At 45.8% G+C, this 20,237-nt stretch overlaps 2 protein-coding genes and 1 long non-coding RNA gene across 10 annotated transcripts in view; 1 reads left to right on the top strand and 2 right to left on the bottom strand.

The window, feature by feature from the left end:
• Window positions 1–46: 46 nt before the first annotated feature.
• FBXL22 (F-box and leucine rich repeat protein 22) lies at window positions 47–6,033 on the bottom strand. 4 transcript variants are annotated; one of them, XM_030814529.1, is made up of 3 exons: window positions 5,681–6,033; window positions 4,235–4,277; window positions 47–2,154 (listed from the first exon to the last, which is right to left on the bottom strand). In XM_030814529.1, the coding sequence occupies exons 1-2, from the start codon at window positions 6,031–6,033 to the stop codon at window positions 4,238–4,240; spliced, it is 393 nt and encodes a 130-aa protein (XP_030670389.1). In that variant the 3' UTR covers window positions 47–2,154; window positions 4,235–4,237. The 4 variants fall into 4 exon arrangements, with proteins under 4 accessions (XP_030670389.1, XP_003267136.1, XP_030670388.1 ...); XM_003267088.4 differs by lacking the exon at window positions 4,235–4,277; XM_030814528.1 differs by having other exon boundaries at window positions 1,691–4,277.
• Window positions 2,620–15,624, top strand: LOC105739945. Its single transcript, XR_004030536.1, has 3 exons — window positions 2,620–2,858; window positions 8,628–8,719; window positions 14,234–15,624. It is a non-coding gene; the product is annotated as an uncharacterized LOC105739945 (long non-coding RNA).
• USP3 (ubiquitin specific peptidase 3) overlaps window positions 8,781–20,237 on the bottom strand; it is an 81,428-nt gene continuing 69,971 nt past the window's right edge. For 3 of the 5 annotated variants that reach the window (XM_030814526.1, XM_030814523.1, XM_030814524.1), the window contains 5 exons: window positions 20,112–20,192; window positions 14,911–15,029; window positions 14,519–14,632; window positions 14,323–14,390; window positions 11,882–12,684 (listed from right to left, as the gene is read on the bottom strand). In XM_030814526.1, coding sequence (XP_030670386.1) covers window positions 12,519–12,684; window positions 14,323–14,390; window positions 14,519–14,632; window positions 14,911–15,029; window positions 20,112–20,192 — 548 coding nt within the window. In that variant the 3' untranslated portion in view covers window positions 11,882–12,518. Of the gene's footprint in view, window positions 12,685–14,322; window positions 14,391–14,518; window positions 14,633–14,910; window positions 15,030–20,111; window positions 20,193–20,237 lie in introns of all 5 variants that reach the window. The other 2 variants (XM_030814525.1, XM_003267085.4) reach the window with 2 other exon arrangements.

Here is a 20,237-nt window from a genome sequence, read left to right as displayed (position 1 = left end):
TAACCAAACAAAGCAGGTGCAGATGCTTGAATTAACAAGAAGGAAGTCTGGTAATAAAAAGCAAATTTATTACCCAAAACTAGTAAAGGGGGAGGTAGCCAGATTGCTATTTAAAGTAACTGCTTCAATTTTTAGTGGGGAAAGCAATTTTTAGGGGTTTTAAAAGGGAAGACTTGATAAGGCATGCGAGAAATGGGTTGAGTATGATGTGTGCGTGTTTTGTTCTGGTGGCTATCTTGGGCTTCAGTCCACCTGGACCTCGGATTGACATTATTTTAACAATGGTCAGGTTGTTAATTAGCCATTTTGAAGTAATTTTTGGAGGATTGCAGCTGGGTCTCCAGGCTTGGTCTGTCTCAAGATTAGCCTCTGAAACTTCTAAGACATCACACAAATAGTAGCATACAGTTAGATAAATGAAAAGGGAGCATATCTGGTGAGAAAGGGGAGGGACGTGGAGTCTATTTTAAGGCTAAGGAGAAAGGCTTTTGAGTTGCCTCAAGGTTGTATCTTGAAACCCAAGAGAATGGGAAGAAAAGTTTAAAATGCATGTTGAAGTTAAGCTGCGGGCTGCATTGCTTCTCTGATACCTGCTCCTCAGCTTCCTGCCTCATTCACTCTGCTCCAGCCACTCTGATCTCCTTGCACATAAGCCATGCCTGTAGTCCGCGGCCTCTGCACTGACTGTTCCTCTGCCAGGAGTGTCTATGCCCCCTGGCTCACTTCATGCCTCAAATGTCATCTTCTGAGGCTTACATTGGTCAACCCTTTCTCAGAGGCTTCACCCCCCAATATCTTGCCAGCAATCCCTAATAGCCCTTGTTACAGCCTGCACTTTTTTCCAAATATTTTCTACCTTTTTTTTTTTTTTTTTTTTTTTGAGACAAGAGTCTCTCTGTTGCCCAGGCTGGAGTGCAGTGGCACGATCTTGGCTCACTGCAAGCTCCGCCTCCCAGGTTCACGCCATTCTCCTGCCTCAGCCTCCTGAGTAGCTGGGACTATAGGTGCCCGCCACCACGCCCGGCTAATTTTTTGTATTTTTTTTAGTAGAGACGGGGTTTCACCGTCTTAGCCAGGATGGTCTCGATCTCCCGACCTCGTGATTCGCCCATCTTGGCCTCCTGAAGTGCTGGGGATTACAGGCGTTGAGCCACAACACCCGGCCCTTCTACCCTCTTATATACCTGTTGTCTCTTCCCCCACTAGAAGGTAAGCTTCATGAGAACAGAATTTGTCTTTTTCCTTGCTGTTTCCCTATTTGAATAATGAATGAAGGAACCTGTGAGTAGGGATCAAGCTCCTCTTTCACACAGAAGAAACACCTGGCCTGGGATGGGTGAAGGGTTTTTTCGCAGCTGGCGCTGGGTGGAGCCGGAGTGTGAACAGCGCCCATCACAGTGCTCCTCGCCTCTTCCACCCACCCAGAATTCTCCCCAGTGACCCAGGACCAGGCGGCTGCCGGGGGGCCGAGAGCCTTCACTAAATGTGACACATCAGTGACTACAGCCCTGAAATTCAAATTGGAAGCCCAGGCTTGTGCTCATGTCCAGCAAATCCAACAGGTGAAAAATCTAGCTTGTCAGCTTATAATGGTTCCATTATCAAAAGCTTAGCCAGGGCTGCTGAGTTTGTTTTTAAATGTTTAGTTTGAGGCTTTTTTTTTCTTCCAAATCATTTTTTTCCCTTATGATATGAGAACAGTAGAAAATATGGGTAATTATGCAGTTTATGTAAGCATTCAACAATTGGGAGCGAATTTTCTACAATCGCGAGTGCGGTCACTCTGGGAACGCATCTGCCCCAGGAAAGGTGGGCGGGCAGACGCGCGTGCGGGCAAAACCGCAAGGAGGAGCGGCTCGGTGGCTCTTTCTGCCCCTGTGCCCCTGCTTCCCCGAGATCACTACCGGGGCCCCTGGAGGTGGCGGTCCCCAGGACACTCCAGGAGCCGGCCGGGTCTCGCTGGGTCGCTCCGCCGCGAGGCTCCCCAGACCCCTGCACGCGGCAGCCCTGGCCCTCGTCACCCCCGCGCGCAAGCCGGCGAACTCCGAGTGGTCAGGTCCTCCCCACGGAGGTGATTTCGATCCAACGGCGATCGGAGTCTCCGAGGACGGTGCAGGCGCCTCCCGCCTCCGTGGGGAGCGCACAGCAGAAAGCCTGGGGCGGAAGCAAGAGGGGAAAGGCGGGTGGTGTTGAGAACCAGCCGAGTGTTTTCCAAATATCCATTTAATCTTGCGTTTATCCTATGTATAAAATCGTAACGTGAGGTAGGCTTTCTTATCCCCACTGTGCAGACGGGGAAAATGAGGCTCAGAAGATGCGGTGGTGGTCTGAAGGTGGAAGAGGTGGGTTCGAAGCCAGGACGGTCTGGGGCTGCGCTCCTTCCCCGGGGGCCGCGGCGGGGCGGCGTCTAGCGCGGCAGCAGCTTGCCGAGGGCCGCGGCAGACGCGCGCGGGCGCGGGGGCTGGTCGGGCAGCATGGCGGCGCTGTGCTCTGCCCGCAGGGCCAGGCGCGGGCACGCGGCGCGCAGGCGGCGCAGGCCGGCCGCGCTCACGTTGCGGCAGAAGTCCACGTGCAATGTCTGCAGCGCGCGCCCGTCCGCCGCCACGGCAGCCAGCGTGCGGTTGGTGACGCGCGCGCAGTTCTCCAGGCGCAGTGCGCGCAGGCGTGGGCAGCAGCGCAGCAGGCGCGCCAGGCAGTCGTCGGTAACGTGGCCGCAGCCCGACAGCGTGACGGACGCCAGGTTGGGGCACCTGTGAGGAGAGTGCGGTGACCCGGGGCTCACTGCCTTGTTAAAGCCACCCAACCGCCCCGGGGGACTGAGTGGACTCATTTACCGAGGAGGACTCGGGCCCTGCGAGGTGAAGACACTTGGCTGCGATGACACTGCAGGGTTCCAAGTCGGCTTTCTGGCTGGCCCATTTTCCCTGCTCTTTCTGCCCCTGCACCCCACCGTACCTTCATCTGCGTGGGTTCTTGGCTCGTAGCTTTGGGAGCCCCTAGTGGGAAGCCCCGACCCCGGCCCAGCAGAGTCCTGGGGCGGCTGTGGACAGAGGGAATGCCGGTTCCAGGAGTCACAACCCTTGACTCTTTGTTTCGCTCTGGACGTGCTGCCTTGCAGGGGAGCGGTGCGTGGCGATTGCTGCAGTCTAGCTTCAAGCTGAGGCCCCTGAATGTCCCGGCGGGACGTGAGTGGGAAGAGGGATTTGTTTCCTTGGAGGTGGCCTAGTGACAGGCCCATCCCAACCCTCAAGGCGGTGGGGGCACGCGTTAGCATTGAGTCCGGGTTCAGCTTAGTAGACTAGAGCTGTTCCTGCATCCCCTGGGCCACCAGCCTGGAAAAGGGCAGGGTTCGGAGGCAGCTAGAGGCAAGCCCTGAGCAGGTACAGTCACGGACACCCGCCCAGAAAGCTTGGGGGACCCTCTGCTGCAGCCTCACCAGCCCCTCCCAGCAAAAAAGATCTTGAGCCAAGTTAGACTTGGCTTATCGCCGCGTCAGTCACTCACAGAGCCTTCGTTTCCTCTGCGTGGGGGGAACAATGTCTACCACTGGGGTTGTGAGGAGCCTGCAACGGGGCCTTCCACAGGCAGTCCTAACCCGCTTTCCCTGGAAACAAACGGGACCAGCCTGCTTCCGGTCCAGAAGGACCGACTAATGGGCCGGGGCCTTGGCTCCCCGCAGCCAGAGGGAGCTAGAGTCTGGGCTGGGGAAGCGTTTCCCTTTCCCTGCCAGCCTCCCCCGCAGCTCCGTGACTGCCCCTGGCTGGGCCAGCTCAGCTCCTTTGTGCCTGGGGTGGGAAGTAAGGAACTAAAATATGCTGGGCACAGCCAGATGTCACACCGAGCCCGGACCTCCTTCAGGTTCATGTGCCTTCGTTAGTCACCCCGTCAACCTCTGCACCCCAGTTTTGTACATGAAGAAACTGGCCCCGGGAGCTCAAGTGACTGGCTGGTGACTTATTTGCTGTCAGACCCAGGACAGATGTCTGAACCTTGCTGGGCGTCACTTCCTCATTTGTCAAGTGGGAGGATTTGTTATCTTCAAGGTGGTTATAAGGATTAAGTGTTTAAGCCTCAAAGGTGTTGGGTGATCTTTTCCTCTAAGAATCTTTGGAATAATTCTGATACAGGGAAAAAACAAAGAGCGGACTGTCCCCCTGCCCAGCCATCCTCAGCCATTCCTCCCGACCTGAGCTGAGTGCCAGAAGAACCAGGTTCAGTAGACGTTCATCAGTACCTACTATGTGCCAGGTGCCACTGTGTCATTTAATCCTCTTACCCTGTCGGATAAGAAAAATTTAGCACATTTTATAGAAGAAGAAATGAGGTTGCAAGAGTTTAAGTATTTGAGCTGGGGTCACATGGTTGGACGAGCTGGGCGGCTCAGCAGAGTGCCGACAGCAAAGCCCTTTGCTCTTTATGTGACAGCAGGGCCCCTTGCTTGATCAGTACAGTGGCCTGGGAGGTCCACTTCACACCTTGCAGGTTTGCGGCATTAAGCTCGGTTCTCTTACAGTAAGAATGGAACAACTTCAGGACATGTGCCATTCGCCTCCCTCCACCCCCCACCCTTATCACTCTAGTCTGATTCCTGGGCCTTGTTAAGCCCATCAAAATAGCCTTGTCCAGTCGGGGCCCAGCCCCAAGTCCATCTTCTGTTTTCTTCCTACCAGCTCAAAAGAAAGGTGGGGTCGCTACGCTGTTTCCTTCCACTCCTGTCGTGCTGCCAGCAAATAGCAGCTATGAACTTCGGTGGCAGTAAACTGGCTGAGTCTAGTTTTCCATGAACAGCCAGGCCCAGTTTGTTACATGATCAAGGGTGTTTTTCCTCAAAGGCAGCACGGGACTGGCAGAAGCTCAGTGAGAGGCTGGTTGAATAGCTCCGTGTTCTTGCCTGGGCCGCTCTACTCATGAGGCTGGGACCATGGAGGGAGCTTGGCCTGGTGGTTCAGCATCTATGTCTGTGTCTGGGGTGGGGGTTAGCAGATAAACACAAGATGTATTTGGGACATACTTATACTAAAATATTATTCACTGTTTATCTGAAATTCATATTTAACTGGGCAACCTATATATTTGCTAAAGTCTGGCAACCCTAGACTGGGCAAATCGCACCACCTCGTGGAGCATCAGTTTGCTAATTTGAAAAATTAGGCTAAGCCACCCTCCTTAGGAATACTGTGTAAATCAGTAATTCATCTACTCCTGAAGTCTGGTTTGGCTCAGCTGACCCGAGCACCCTGGCTCCTCCACCTCTCGCTCCCCACCCTCTCTTTCCTCCGCAGTTTCCCAGGCCTTGGGGGCTGCTTGCTAGGCCTAATGGAGGGGTGAGCTGATTGCTGCATCTGGAAGCCTTTTCCCAGAGCCTGACCTTGAAAATCCAGGCCCACCTGGACCCACCCAGCACTTAATGACTACCAGTACGGAGGCCCCACTTCTTGGTGTTTGCATGAAGCAGCTCCAGGACCTGTGAGGCTAAGAGGAGGATTAGCAATTGTTTCCCTCATGATTTTATTGTCTCCTGGGAACTCTGCTTTGGGCGGTCTGGTTGTCTGCCTTGGGCCTAGTTTGAGGCGCCCCGAAGGTGGAGCCATCTTGGTCTAGTAATTTGCTCTTCCCTGCCCCCCAAGAGGGAAGCCAGAGCTAGCGGGGCCAGCACTGCTCAGGAGGCAAGGTGGCCTACCTGTCGCACACCCGGAGGAGGAAATCATTGACCAGGCTCTCATGCCGGCTGCAGATACTTCTCTGGAAGGCACTCTTGAGCCAGTCCTCAATGCTGCACACCTGTACGCGGCTGGAGTGCCAGCAGATGGAGAGGCTGCGGAGTGCCGGGCCCAGGAGGAAGTTGTCCTTCTGGAGTTCAGTGAGGGAACGGAAGTGCAGCAGGGACCAGAGTGCGGGGTCCTCAAACACGTCGTGGAGCTGGGAGCAGGTCCTGGCAAGGCTCTTCCTGCTGTCCTTGTCTAGGAAGGAGAAGAGGTGCAGCAGGCACTCCCGGTTGAGCTGGGTTATGTGCATGGTGAGCAGTGGCCACATGTGAGTGCAGCTGCCGCCGGGGGACGGCTGACCTGCCTCCTCTCCTCCTCCCCGGCTCTGGGCCGGTGGACATATATGGTTGAGGAATGGTGTTTATTTTTGGCTAACAACTGGTGCTGAAGCTCTGCGGAGGGGTGAGGGAAGAAAAGCCAGGACCCAGACATATGTGCGGCACTCTGTGGTTCGGCTTATGTTCAGAGGGATTGGAGGCCCTGGCAGAAAAGGAGCCTATTGAAGTTACTTTCCTTAAAAGGGATTTTTTTTCCCTTTAGCTGACAATGGTGTTTAGCAGTGAGCACTTTTGGCTTTTCCCAAGGCGTTTTCATTGGCGGTGGCGGTGGCCAGGCCAGCTCTGTCTGGCTTTGCAGTCTGTACTTACGGGGAAGGAGTCTAATTGTAAATGTTAACTGTTTTGATTTTCTAGTACATCAGTGTGAATCTTTTGCTCCACCCTTACTAGGAAGAAACCTGTTGCGTGTGGAGAGCTAAGGGTGACAGTTGTGAGTTGTGAGCAGAGTCCATGGCTGCTGCCTCATTCCTGTTATTTTTGTGCCATAGAGTAATTGTCTCCAGGCTAGGCTGGTTGGCCTTCAAGTCCTGCTACCTGCCACTAGGCAGGGGGATTTTCCTGGGCCTCCCCAACAGCTAGATTTTTACCCTAAGTTGTTTCATAAAGATTTTACTGAAGTAGCTGCTTTCCAAAGTTGTGTGTCTGTGTTTTATGTTTTATTGGTGCTTTGTTGTTGTTGTTTTTGTAGTTTTGGTCAAGCAGTACTGTCTGTGTTTTAAATTTAAATTTACTTGGCTTTACATTTTCTCACTGATAAGGCCTTGTACTATGTATAACCTGTATTTCCCAAAATGTCAGGATGGATGAGGTAGCTCTTAATGTGAAACTGCATGAAACAATTTTAAGTTCAATATTTTAGTCTGTCTTTGCCTTTAAGTTGACCACACACCATCCACTCTATAAGTGCCCTCCGTTCCCTCTTGGAGAAGCCAGTGGGCCACCCCTGCCCTCTCTGACTCAACTCTAGGCAAGGTGCCTGGAGGTACTATCCATGAAGCTCCCCCTTCCTGAGTACCCGAGGCCTCATGATATGGCAGACCCGTTTCCTCATGCTGCTTCACTCCCAAACCCAGGACCCAACCTTAACTCCCTGCTTTGAATCCCAGTCGTTGTTTTTTGGTTTGCTTGGGGGATGCTGATACGGTACAGCTGTATAGGCCACATTCTGCCTAGGCAATAGTGAGAAGAGAACGGCTTTTCCTCTGCTAGCCCAGGGACCACCACCTCAGTGGTTACTTCTGTTTGTTCTCCCATTTGGAATAAGAGGGAATGGGAATCCTTGTGTTTTCCCATAGACACAAATGAAGCAGCCTATGCTGAACCCACTTCTGGAACTAAGGTTTGGTCAGGGCCGGTGCAGCTTTGCCTTTAAAGGCAGAAAGCAGTCAAGCAAAGAAGAAAGTAGCCATTGTCAGTGGCTTTCCTGAGAAGCCAGCCTCAGCTGGTGCCCCTGTGCCTCCATTACTCCACCATGCCAAGATGAAGTGCAGTGGGGGGTTCTCTTAAAAACAAACCAAGGAAGTCAGAAGGAAGCATTTCCCAAGGAAGGGAAGCAAGCTACTGCTGCTATTTCAACCTCATCAATGTAGTTCTGAACTCTAGCTGACACCCTCATTTAGGCTCTGTCTAGGTGTGCTTCTCCACTTAAAATGGATGCTGCCAAACCACAGGTAGTGTTATTAGAAAGCCGCATTATCTCCACTTTCCCTCCCCAATCCTCCTCAAACCAATGCTTTCCAGAGGACAAGCATTTAGGAATAGGTAGTTCTTTCCACTTCTTGCAAGGCCAGAGTGGTACTTGTGCCTTGCACTGAGTAAGAGTCCCTATGCTTCAGCGTGGCTTCCAAGGTGCACTACTGCAGCCCGGCTGGAATGGCAAAAGATTGGCAGGGAGAACATTTAGAGCCTTGCCCCTCTGCTGTCCTCCAGGTAGGCTGCAGGAAGCATCCTAGACTACCAGGGCCGGGGGGAATGTGCTCCTGCATGCTGCAGAGGGTCTGAGGCACAGCCAGGAGGTGATGAAGCTCTGCCCCTTTGGCCTTGTCCAGAGCTATGCTGTTTGGCAGCAGTGACAGCAACCACGCAGCCTCTGACCAGCACAGCTGCCAAAAGAGAATGTGCCCTACGGAGCAAGGATGCATAACAATTTGAGCTGCAGGCACCTGTCTTCAATTTTAGAAGACTGACAAGAACAGGCAAAGGATGACTGTGGAAACAGGGTTCTGTCTGCAGGAGGCATGGGGGCAGGGAGGTAGTCTATAGGAACTTACTGTAAGCAGGACGTTTATTTAACAGCACTTATTTGCCTGTTTTACCTTAAAAGATGACCAATATCCTTTGCTCAGAGCCCCAAAACTGGTACCTCAGGGTAGAGTCTAGCTCTAAAGGGGAAGGGAAGGGGCCTCATTTTTATAAGATCAGTAGTCACAAGAGACTGAGGGTGATTTCACTGGGCAAGGGTGAGTGGGACCTCAGGCACCTGACTGCAGGCACTAATCTCTGGGCCATCACTTTGCCCGTACAGGTCACTTCATCCTGGCCCAGGTACAGCAGCTCCAAATCGTGGGGATTCTGTAAGAGCTTGCTACCTGTTGACTGAGGAGGCCCACGAGTCGAGTAAGTACATCATCATTTATGTGGCTCTACTGAAAAAAGGTGTTCAGAAATAAGTCAAAAGGAAAGAGAACAGACTTTTAATGATACTTTTTAAAACAGTTCAGGTTGGTGAAGCAGAAAAGGGATGTGATCACAATTTAAATGAATCAGTCACTTGCACAATTAATCCTCTTGGCATCATACAAACTGAGTTTTAATGGCAAATGATGACATCACAGCATGACCAATGCTCATGGAAGGCAGTCTAGAGTCCATCACGCCCACACCTGAGGGGGAAGGCATTGCACCCACTGACGAGACAGAGACCTTGGACTACAGATGACACCACATACCCACTTCTCCTTCCTCGCCTTCCTATGGCTACTCCTAGTCACCTGGGACCCAGGCCTTGGCTGCAGGAACAGACTTTCCATGGGCTTTTCCAGGGCCCAAGTGAAGAGGCCACTTCAGCAACAGAGGGTACAGGAGAGAGTTTAGGGGCTGGTGGAGATTAAAGTGGGATAAGTGTATCTAAATAGACTTATGTACACTAAACCAATGAAGGAGAGGTTTGGCTTTAAGAAATAAATATGTCCCCAACCCCAGAAACCAAGCTGCTGAGTAGGTTCCACAGGCGAGATACACATTTAACACTCACCCCAGGCCAGTACACTTGACTGGTTTAATTCTAGTACATTTGTCATCACTATACACTGAGTAGAATACAGTGGATAAGCAAAGGTTTCTCCACCATGGAGAGAGATTTGTGTTGCCACAAACTGTTTCTATCACCCACCTGTGTGGGAGGACTTCTGAGAAAGTTTTCTTGTTCCAAGGAGCCATGTGACTCAGCGCGAGGCCCTGCCTCAGCAGAAGCTCTGAGCGAGAAGCCACATATATTGCTGGAGACAACATGGCACAAGGGAAAAGCCCTGAAGAGGACAAAAGATCAGCTTTCAAAATAGGTGTGGTAAGGCTACACAGTTAAAAATGAAAATACAAATAGGCACATTTACATCACTGGTGTTCAAGTGCACAATTGAGATGGATCCAATCACTTTTCTAAAGAATCTTCATACCACTCAAACGTTTCTGTTCAAGTAAAACCAACCAATAAAAAATTCAGAGAGAAGACGTGTTCATCTCTTAAGCCAACAGCATCACCTGTCTGAAGACCACTCTGCCCGACAGAGTAGTCCAACGTGTTGCTGAAGTTCCATTTGGTATAAAAATACAGCTTTTTTTCACCATCAACTCTGCCCAGGCCTTTACTGTTTTAACAGCTGCCCATTCAGAGAGACTGAAGATCGAACTATCAATGTTAGAGGTTACAGCTGTCTACCTTCTAAGCAAAAGAGCCCAGATTCATAGGAGATACTTTGCAAGATCAAAGAAGACTCACATTTCAGGTTGAATTAGATGTGATGTTAATGTGTGATACATCAGATCTGGTGGAGCTGTCATTTTTATATATCAGAACTAGTCAAATAGCAGTTTCATACAGTTTAATATAATTGAGCATTGTAAATTAATTTAAGCACACATCTCCCTATTATCTTTTAGGACTCGAAGTTGTAAGACCTAAACATGATGGCAAAGCTTTATTCTTTGGAGTGAAAATTTAGACCAGCACTGTCCTGTGCCGTATGTGGGTGCTGAGCACTTGAAATGTGGCTAGTGTGACTGAAGGCACTGAGTTTCTAATTTAAATTTCAATCACATGTGGCTAGGGGCCATTGTACTGGATGATATAAGTTTACACATAATTGCAATTTGCTCCTTGTCATGTTAAAGTGTTTAGCAGATGTGTTCTGGGAAGATGTGGGATTTATCCAGTTAATATTAAAATGGAAATGGAGCTACATCTGCTCCCACAACTTCAGATATCCAACCTGAGGGAAAGCCACCAGACTGTTTTTACATCATAAACTTAAAAATGGTCAAGATGTTTTTAATAGAACAGGCTGGGCATGGTGGCTCATGCCTGTAATCCTAGCACCTTGGAAAGCCAAGGTGGGTGGATCACTTGGAGCCCAGGAGTGCAAGACCAGCCTGGGCAACATGGCGAAACCTCATCTCTGGTAAAAATATTAAAAATTAGCTGGGTGTGGTGGTGCCAGCTACTTCGAGGCTGAAGTGGGAGGATAGCTTGAGCCTGGGAGGTTGAGGCTACAGTGAGCTATGATCATGCCACTGCACTCTAGCCTGAGGGACAGAGTAAGACTCCATTAAAACAAACAAACAAAAATTGCCAAAAAGTCTCGTTGACTTAACACAAGATACATTCTGTCCCTTGTGGAGACTTGGTAGGCTACGTCTACCAACCCCCACCTCCCTCCAAACAAAAAAATGTATCAAAGGACTGTCTTAGAACACTTGTAGAAACCACAACTGCTTTCTTTAAATGGGATTCTGGTTCCAAATTTGAATCTGAGTTAAATCTATTTTTTGAAAACAAAACTGGCTGGGCATGGTGGCTCATGCCTGTAATCCCAGCACTTTGGGAGGCTGACGCAGGCAGATCACCTGAGGTCAGGAGGTTGAGACCATCCTAGCCAACGTGGTAAACCCCCGTCTTTACTAAAAATAAAAAAAAAAATTAGCTGGGTGTAGTGGTGGGCACCTGTAATCCCAGCTACTCAGGAGGCTGAGGCAGGAGAATTGCTATTCGGGAGGCCAAGGTTGCAGTGAGCTGAGATTGTGCCACTGCACTCCAGCCTGGGCAACAGAGAGAGACTCTTGTCTCCAAAAAAACCCCAAAAAACAAAACGAAAACTCCACTTACTCAAACAGAATATTTTCAACTTGTCCTATCAGGATAGGCCAATGAGAGGTGTTCTAAATTTCCTCCTCTGGAAGCACCACCCCCCAGTGATAAACTGAAGTGCGGGTGATGATCCAAGTAAATCCCAGAGGTTCACACCTCAGACTTGCATGCCAAACACAAGCAGGAAGTCTAAAATGGACATGTCGTGACTTCCAGTGCTACAACTAAGGGGGAATGAGATATTGATTCAAAAAGGAGGCAGACGCCATGGCTTTACCTCACTGGTAACACCTATACCATGTCAGTGAGTCACAGCATTTTTTTAAAACATTACATGTATTTGGTCTTTACTCCCATCTTACCTCCCCACAAACAAGTACGCCCCAAAACCAAAAAAAACAACAAAAAGAGAGTAATTCTTGTATTTGCAGGACAAGTACAACTGAACCAACAAATTTATTTAGTTAGTGCTGATAAACAGCAGCCTCGAGAGACAAGCAGTAATTACCTGGTCTACTTAATGATGCCCTTTGTTATATTTTACAGGCAAAAAGAATGATTCCTCAGCAGTCACTGTGAAATTTTGTGGGCCACAAGTATTGTGCACACATGATCCTTGATTTAGAGTCAACCTGATCTCCATTACAGCTGTGGAAAGGCAGCAGGCAGTTGTGTTGCTCTTCACAATAAGGAACATATCTTGCTTTCAGCATGTGAGAGGAACAAAAGCATTGATGTAAATGTGCCTCAAAGTGAGAACTGAAAACATTAACATAAAATAAGTCAAATAAGACTAAAAGTTCTTACAACTACATATAAAAATTGAATTATTACAACTAAAGCAGCAAATCAAAATGTCTGCTGAGGTTTTCTGGTAGAACAACAACAAAATTAGTTGGTGCCCATGTTCAGTAAGTCACTACCATTGACAAAACTAAACCCAAAATAGGAAATTGAAAAGTGCATAATGAAATTAAATCTTGGATCAAGTATTTGTGGAAAACTGGAAATGTTTCTCTGGTATGGTTGGTGAATGAAGATTTGGAGGAGGTATTAAAGTTTATCTGATCCAGCTTTGGCCTGGCGTTCCACGTAGAAAAGGATGTAGGCCTTCGCCTTCACCACAGTCTCCTCGTCAGTCAGTGTTACAGTACTGTCATTGAAATGGAACCAGCGGCCTTCGTGAGTTGCATATGCTGTGTAATGTCCAGAACCAACCCTGTAAAGGCAAAAGACCAAAGGAAAAAAGAACCTCAGAAATCACAAAAAGACCTGTACAACTATATAATGTTAGATTTAAATTTTAATAAGAATACATCCTAGACTTTTGATTTAAGATGCTTGCTAAATTCATGTTTTTACCTTCCTCCAAACTGACCAGAAATCGAGGGTTTGCTAGAACACAAAGCAGATGGCCCTGGACTAATGGAGAAAACAGAGATGAGGAACTCTCAACCTAACAAGCACAGGTCAAGGCCGACGGAAACATGGAAAACTAAGTACCAGGTTTTCCCATCAGAATCTTAGGAAAAAACTAAGCTTAACAAAGAAGGGTACCCTTCTCTGACACCGTGGTCATCGGGGGCTCTTCCCTATCAACATGACCCACCCACTCACACATAGAACCCTAGAGTCAGTCCTCCAAGTCAGACGGAAGGCCTGCAGGTAGAACAGACCTTTGTAGTTGCCAGGAAAACCCTATTTAAATAATAAAGATCCATCTCATCATTTACTATGATTCCAAATAACCACCAAAACCAAATTTTAAAAATAAGTCTTTTGCACGCCTACAAAATCACATTTTTGAGGGGAAAGAAATACCAGGAAGAACAAGTAAGGCAATCAACCCTGAGGAATTGAATGCAGAAAACCTAAGAGAACTTTACATTTTTAAATTAGCACTAATATTTTCAAAAAGATAGTGCAATCATAAAACAAGAATAGGCTGTTATGAAAAAGTTGTCAGAAAAATGTGACTGATTTAATATAAATATTTTATGGAGGAGCTAATCTTTTATTTGGATACAGATGAAACCCAAATTGGTGATTTGGAAAAGTAGGCCATGGCAGTCTTTAGAAACAGAGACAGAAATCATTAGAGTATAAGACATGTGGAAGAGAGATCCAGGAAATTCACTATGCATATAATAGGGGTACAGAGAACAAATGGTTTCAGACCTACAGTATAAAGAGTCTCACGAGCTGAAGGCACCAAATTAAAAGTGTCCCTACCAACTACCAAGCAGGAATACACTCCAAGGAGAAAAATGCCAGGTGCCTGTAAAGTAGTGAGAATCAGACTTGTCATTCATCACACTATGTGAGTATAGATGTTACTTTATCACAGCTCTGCCGGAAAAGGATTTTCAACATGGATAGTTGTCTGCCCACATATAGTAGTCTTAAGTTTGAAGGTAAAATAGCCACTCTCAAACCAAAAACCAGAAGGTTAGACCCCTAATACAAACTTTCAGGGGAAAAAATTAATGTTTTTTAACAAGACTTAAAATGAGTCTTTAAAGTAGATGACATGGAGTAAGTTATTCCAAGTAATTTCCCCTTTTGCCCCATTTAAATTTCAATTGGTAAACGAATAAGCAACTTTGTGGACAAATAAGACTGGGTCCTAAATACTGGGTTCAAATGAACAATTCTTCATTTCACTTTTATTTACCTTCCCTTAAGCCTTCACAACATCATCTCAGGAGTACTCTTCAGCACCAAAACTGAAGGAAATTTTACCTACTTTATCTGAATCCATTTTTTAGGGAGAACTATCAAGAGTGGTACAAAACTGCAGGTCATTGGGCTGGCCACCAGGTATTCCCACCCACCAGAAGCTGGCTGTTGTACTCACCCGGAACCGTGGTGCACCACCACAGCAGCGAGGTCATACAGGCAGCTCTCCGGGCCACTGTTCTCAGGCTACAGAACAAGGAAGAAGGAGCAGTGGTCAATGACATCGGTATCTTGATGACCTCTACCCTCTCCATGTGATGACAATCTTACTGAAGAGCCATTTTTTCACCACGCTAAAAAGGTAACCACCTTACCTCTAGTAAGTAGCATTTCATGTCTAGGCCTCTCAGTGGAAATTCTACGTATGTATCAACTTTATTTCTTAAATATGCTGTCCAATGAAATCTTTTCAAATGTAAGCATAGCACCTGGAGGACAGAGATGAGGTCAAAGATTGTGAACACCTAATTCACCTTTCAGTCAAAGTTTCATACTATTATCAGTTCAGTAAATAACATTTTAGCTGCCCTATCAATCATTCTTCCATGCATACCTTATGCATTCATTCTGTAAAGGGTTTAGCTTTTACTGAAAACCCTAGAGACAAATACAGAACAGTTCACATAATGTAAAGTTATAGACATGGTCTTAGCAGTCAAGCATTTTCCCCTTGAAACTGCTTCATAACTCAGAATTCAACACTCACCTTGGGTAGTTTTTGAATCCAAAACTTTTTTGTGGACTTTTGTTTCTTTTTGCATTTATGGCACATATATAACTCTGTCTCATCAAGTTCTTCTAAGTCGGTAAAACTGCGAAGACAATCTAAACAAATTGATTTTGGCAGCATTAAAACAAGATGCCTTTTATAGAGGCAATGTACTGTAGAAAAAAGACCCAGGTTTAAAATCTCAGCTTTATTAGCTATACGACCTTAGAAAAGTTAACCTTTCTCAGTTGCAAACTGGAGACAAAAAATAATACCTACTTTGAAGAACTATTGTAAGGAAGAAAAATAACATGTGTAGAGCACCTGGCATCATGCCTGACATCTGGTGATGATCAATTGTGTTGGTTTTACTATTAATGAAAATTCATCTGGATAATTCTGATAAAATGGTTTCCTGATGAATTTAAAGTTTTAATTGTAGTTTTCTGTCAATATGTTACATTATACAGGACAAAGCTCCACACTCATAAAAAAAGTCAAATTTAGATCATTTAAAAATAAACATTAGATCACAGAAGGCTACACTATCAACCTTCTCTGTCCAGAAGCTATACTCTCAGTTCCTAGATAAATCACAGCTACATTTTTTTTCATTTAAAGATGTAATTGTGTAACCCGGGGTTTAGTAAACTGCAGCCCTAAAACATCCAGCCAGCCACCTGGTTTTGTAAATAAAGTTTCACTGGAACACAGCCATGCCCATTTGTTTACATTATTGTCTGGCTGCTTTTATACTACACCAAACTGAGTCACTGGGGCAGAGACCTTATGTGGTGCAAAGCCTAAAACACAGTAAATCTTCACTTAATATCATGACAGGTTCTTGAAAATTGTGACCTTATGTGAAGCAATGATAGACCACTTTTTTCTCATCAATGTTATGACTAAAAGTTAAAGGAAACTGTTATTGGAGGACCTGCTGTATGTCATTTGGCTTTAAACTTGCAGTTTCCAAGAACCTACTGATGACATTAAATGAAGACTTACTATATTTACTCTCTGGCCCCTGTGCCAATTCCTGATGCAATCAGATATTCATAAATCTATATAAAATGCACGTTATTCTGTAGAAAAAAATATGAATGCCTTTGTTTTTGAGACAGAGTCTCACTGTGTTGTCCAGGCTGGAGTGCAGTGGTGCGATCTTGGCTCACTGCAACCTCTGCCTCCCCGGTTCAAGCCATTATTCTGCCTTGGCCTCCCAAGGAGTTGGGACTACAGGCACATGCCACCGTACCTGGCTAATTTTTCTATTTTTAGTAGAGATGGGGTTTCTCCATGTTGGCGAGGGCTGGTCTCAAACTCCTAGCCTCAAGTGATCTGCCCGTCTTGGCCTCCCAAAGTGCTGGGACTACACTGCACTCACCCCTTTCTTCTCCTTTTAATCAGTAATAGATTTGGGATTTTATCAGTATCTATTTGGACTTCTTTTTTTTTTTTGAGACAGGGTCTCACTCTCTCACCCAGGCCTAGAGTACAGGAGCAGTGCAGGCTCAATGCAGCCTCCAATTCCTGGGCCCAAATGATCCTCTTTGCCTAAGCCTCCCAAGAAGCTGGGATTATAGGCATATACCACCATGCCCAGTTAATTTTTCTTATTATTTTATTTATTTTGAGACAGAGTCTCACTCTGTCACCAGGCTGGGGTGCGGTTGCACGATCTCGGCTCACTGCAACCTCTGACTCCCTGGTTCAAGCTATTCTCCTGGGTCAGCCTCCCGAGTAGCTGAGATTACAGGTACTCGCCACCACGCCCAGCTAATTTTTTGTATTTTTAGTAGAGATGGGGTTTTGGCCAGGATGGTCTTGATCTGACCTCATGATCCGCCTGCCTCGGCCTCCCAAAGTGCTGGGATTACAGGCGTGAGCCACCACACCTGGCCTTCTTTTTCTTTGTACAGACAGGGTCTCATTATGTTGCCCAGGCTGGTCTCAAACTCCTGGGGTCCAAGCAATGCTCCCACCTTAGCCTTCCAAAGCGCTGGGATTACAGGCATAAGCCACTGTGCCTAGGCATTTGGCCTATTAGGGCATTTTGATTTGTTTTCACCTAATTATATTTCTAGTATTAAATCAGTCCTATTTGATCTCTATATTATTGTTTTTGTACACTACTGAGTTGTATTTGCTAATACTTTATTTAGGATTCTTCGATATATAAGTGAGATCAAGCTATATTTTCTTTTTCATGGTATCTTTGTCAGGTTTTAGAACGGGTTATTTAATGCCTTTTGCAATATGCATATTTTTAGTTAACTTCAAAAGTTATTTAAGATGGGTCTTTCTCACCATCACCTTTCTAAAGGAAAACTAAGCTTAACAATTACAAACCCAGGCCGGGCGCGGTGGCTCACGCCTGTAATCCCAGCACTTTGGGAGGCCGAGGCGGGTGGAGATCGAGACCATCCTGGCTAACACGGTGAAACCCCGTCTCTACTAAAAATACAAAAAATTAGCCGGGCGTTGTGGCGGGCGCTTGTAGTCCCAGCTACTCGGGAGGCTGAGGCAGGAGAATGGTGTGAACCCGGGAGGCGGAGCTTGCAGTGAGCCGAGATCCCGCCACTGCACTCCAGCCTGGGCGACAGAGTGAGACTCCGTCTCAAAAAAAAAAAAAAAAATTACAAATCCAAAAAGTACACAAGTAGTTCTTGCCAAGTGGACTCAAAGCATGTAGAAGACTACTAGATAATCACAAGTCTCCATCTCCAGTAAATAAAGAAAGGTGTATCAGTCAACAGAAGTCCATGACATTCTGGATGTCCAAGAAGAGAAGTGCCCTTAATTGATAAGGGTGGTCAACAAAAACACAATGAGGAGGTACCAGACCCTGTCATCGACTTTTTAAAGCTGACAATAAGCTCTTAAATAAAAATCAAGCCTGAGGATTCAAACAAAAGCCAGCTGAGAATACAGAAAAAATATGTTTCCAGCCAAACCCTAAACTAGTTAGGATGGTCTGGGCCCCCTGAAGCTAATACCAATCACATCAGATTTCAAGGATTCTGTGCCAAGAAAATACTCCGTGGGATGCAAGGCAGATGCCACTTGCCATTTTTCTTGTTTGGGGAAAAATCAGCCATCTATAAGCTGTGTCATGCACTCTCCTCCTGGATGGGCTCAAGAAGTGAGACTCTGCTTGGTATTAAAGTATTCTGGGATAAGTCATAACTGAAATATTATGAAAGTCAGTAAGAACTACATATAGAACCAACTCAGAATGAGGGAAACAACACAGAAGGAAGGAAGCAAGGAAAGAAGCCTAAACAAACTAGTGTCCCTGAGTCTTCTAGCCAAAGATCATCTGGAATTACTGAGTTTTGTTAAACATCAGAAAGTACTGTTCAGGCTGGGTGCGGTGGCTCATGCCTGTAATCCCAGCACTTTAGGAAGCCAACAGGGGTGGATCACTTGAGGTTAGGCATTGAAGACCAGCCTAGCCAACATGGCAAAACCTCGTCTCTACTAAAAATACAAACATTAGCCAGGCGTGGTGGCATGCGCCTGTAGTCCCAGCTACTCAGGAGGCTGAGCCAGGAGAATTCGCTTGAACCTGGGAGGCGGAGGTTGCAGTGAGCCAAGATCGCGCCACTGCACTCCAACCTGGGCGACAGAGCAAGACTCAGTCTCAAAAAAAAAAAAAATTGTTCAGATATATATCCATGTATTTATAGTGAGGAACAGTTTTTAAACTAATGTGATTATTACTGTTCTTACTGAAGAGTTTATAAAATGATACAGTTTGATGCTAATTCCTTTAATTCTGACTTCCACTGTAAATAACCAGATAGTCAGATATTTATGATTAAGTTAGCATGTATTCACATGCCCTAGATATAAAGAGAAAATGTGTGACATTTGACAATATCAAGCATACTGTGATATTTTCTTAATCTCAAATAGGCCAAAAGCAGTTTGGGAGACACATACTATAGCCATATATTTTGCAGAGAAGTGGAGTGGGGCCTTTTCTTCTGTATTCCTGTTAAGGAGACAATCAACACTGGTTGTGTAGGTAAGGAACAAACTAAGAACATCTACAAAATGTTTCATATACAGAGTTGCTGTGGTTCCTTACTGGAGTGTAGTCTAGTCATCCCACGTATCATCTGACAGATTTCTAGAAACGACCTGAGCAACAGTGCTACAAATGTCTGAGACCTCTGCTGCTTCTAACAAGCCAAATGCCTCACATTACATAGAATGCCAGTAGCACAGAGAAGCCTAGCCCTTCTCCAACAAAAGTTTTATTTCTAGTAGGATAATCTGATCCTAGGGTAGTGCTGTCTAATGCAGGAGCCCCTACTAGCCACATGTGGTTCCTGAGCACACGTGGTTCAAGTGTGATTAAGCAACAGAATTTTAATTAATAGCTACATGACTCGTGGTTATCTTATTGGACAGTGCAGTTTGTTTTGTAAAAAACCATCATGACAATACTCCCTAAAATAGAGAATAAAAAAGAGAATTACTTTTAGTGAACATACAAGTCAGAGTAGAAACCGTTAGCTTCAGTGTAGAATTTCTGATAAAATACAGACTCGGCCCTCTTTCGTCTATCCTAGCTTCTTTATATAACTAGCAAGAACAATTAGTCATTTTAATTGTGACCTGTCTGTACACTTATGGTCTAGGATAAAATTTTAAATAAGGTCTTCTGCCTTGATTACAGTAGCTAGTACTCATCAAGGAAAAAATATGTTCAAATCTCCCTAAATAAATGTGAATTTTAACAGTCTTAAAAGCAGGGCCTCAGGCTTAAGCAGCAGTTATATCATCCATAGATTTCTCAAACTATGAGACAACAGAATACGTAATACCATAATTTATAAAACTCTGCTGAGTATTCTTTCTTCCTATAGATACTAGTGGGATAACTACAGAATAACTTCCGTTTCATTTGGTCAGAAAAACTTTTGCTACAGACCTTCTATTTTAAAGTCAGTATTAAAAAGAAGAAAAAGGTGAGAAATATTTTATGCTTCACACAATATCTTATGGCACACATTCTTATTCAATAACATTTTGGGGCGGTAGGAAAAGATATTCAAGTTTGACTTTTGTTAAGTTACAACACAGATTCATTAAAGATATTAACCACATAGCACATATAGATGAAGCTTATCAATCTATTCAGTTATTTAAAGAAAAAAAATTTTAGAACATTCAAGTATCTTTACCTCGTAATGAACAAACTGGTCCATTTTCTTGATTCTTAGAGCGCTTACTTCTGAACTGACTTGGAATATCTAATGAAAGGTCTTAAAAGGAGAGATAGGTAAACAGAGAGCTGTTAAAGGCATATA

Source organism: Nomascus leucogenys, chromosome 6 (genome assembly GCF_006542625.1).
Source record: "Nomascus leucogenys isolate Asia chromosome 6, Asia_NLE_v1, whole genome shotgun sequence".
In the NCBI taxonomy this organism is placed as follows: domain Eukaryota; kingdom Metazoa; phylum Chordata; class Mammalia; order Primates; family Hylobatidae; genus Nomascus; species Nomascus leucogenys.
This window is presented reverse-complemented; position numbering and strand designations above follow the sequence as displayed.

What these genes read in the sequence shown, in the direction of transcription:
- FBXL22 (XM_003267088.4), bottom strand. Translation starts at nt 6,033, where the DNA reads ATGTGGCCACTGCTCACCATGCACATAACCCAGCTCAACCGGGAGTGC. An exon ending in CTCCTCCGGGTGTGCGACAG is followed by an intron (nt 2,155 to 5,680) that starts GTAGGCCACCTT and finishes CTTCCGCCCCAG; the next exon opens with GCTTTCTGCTGTGCGCTCCC.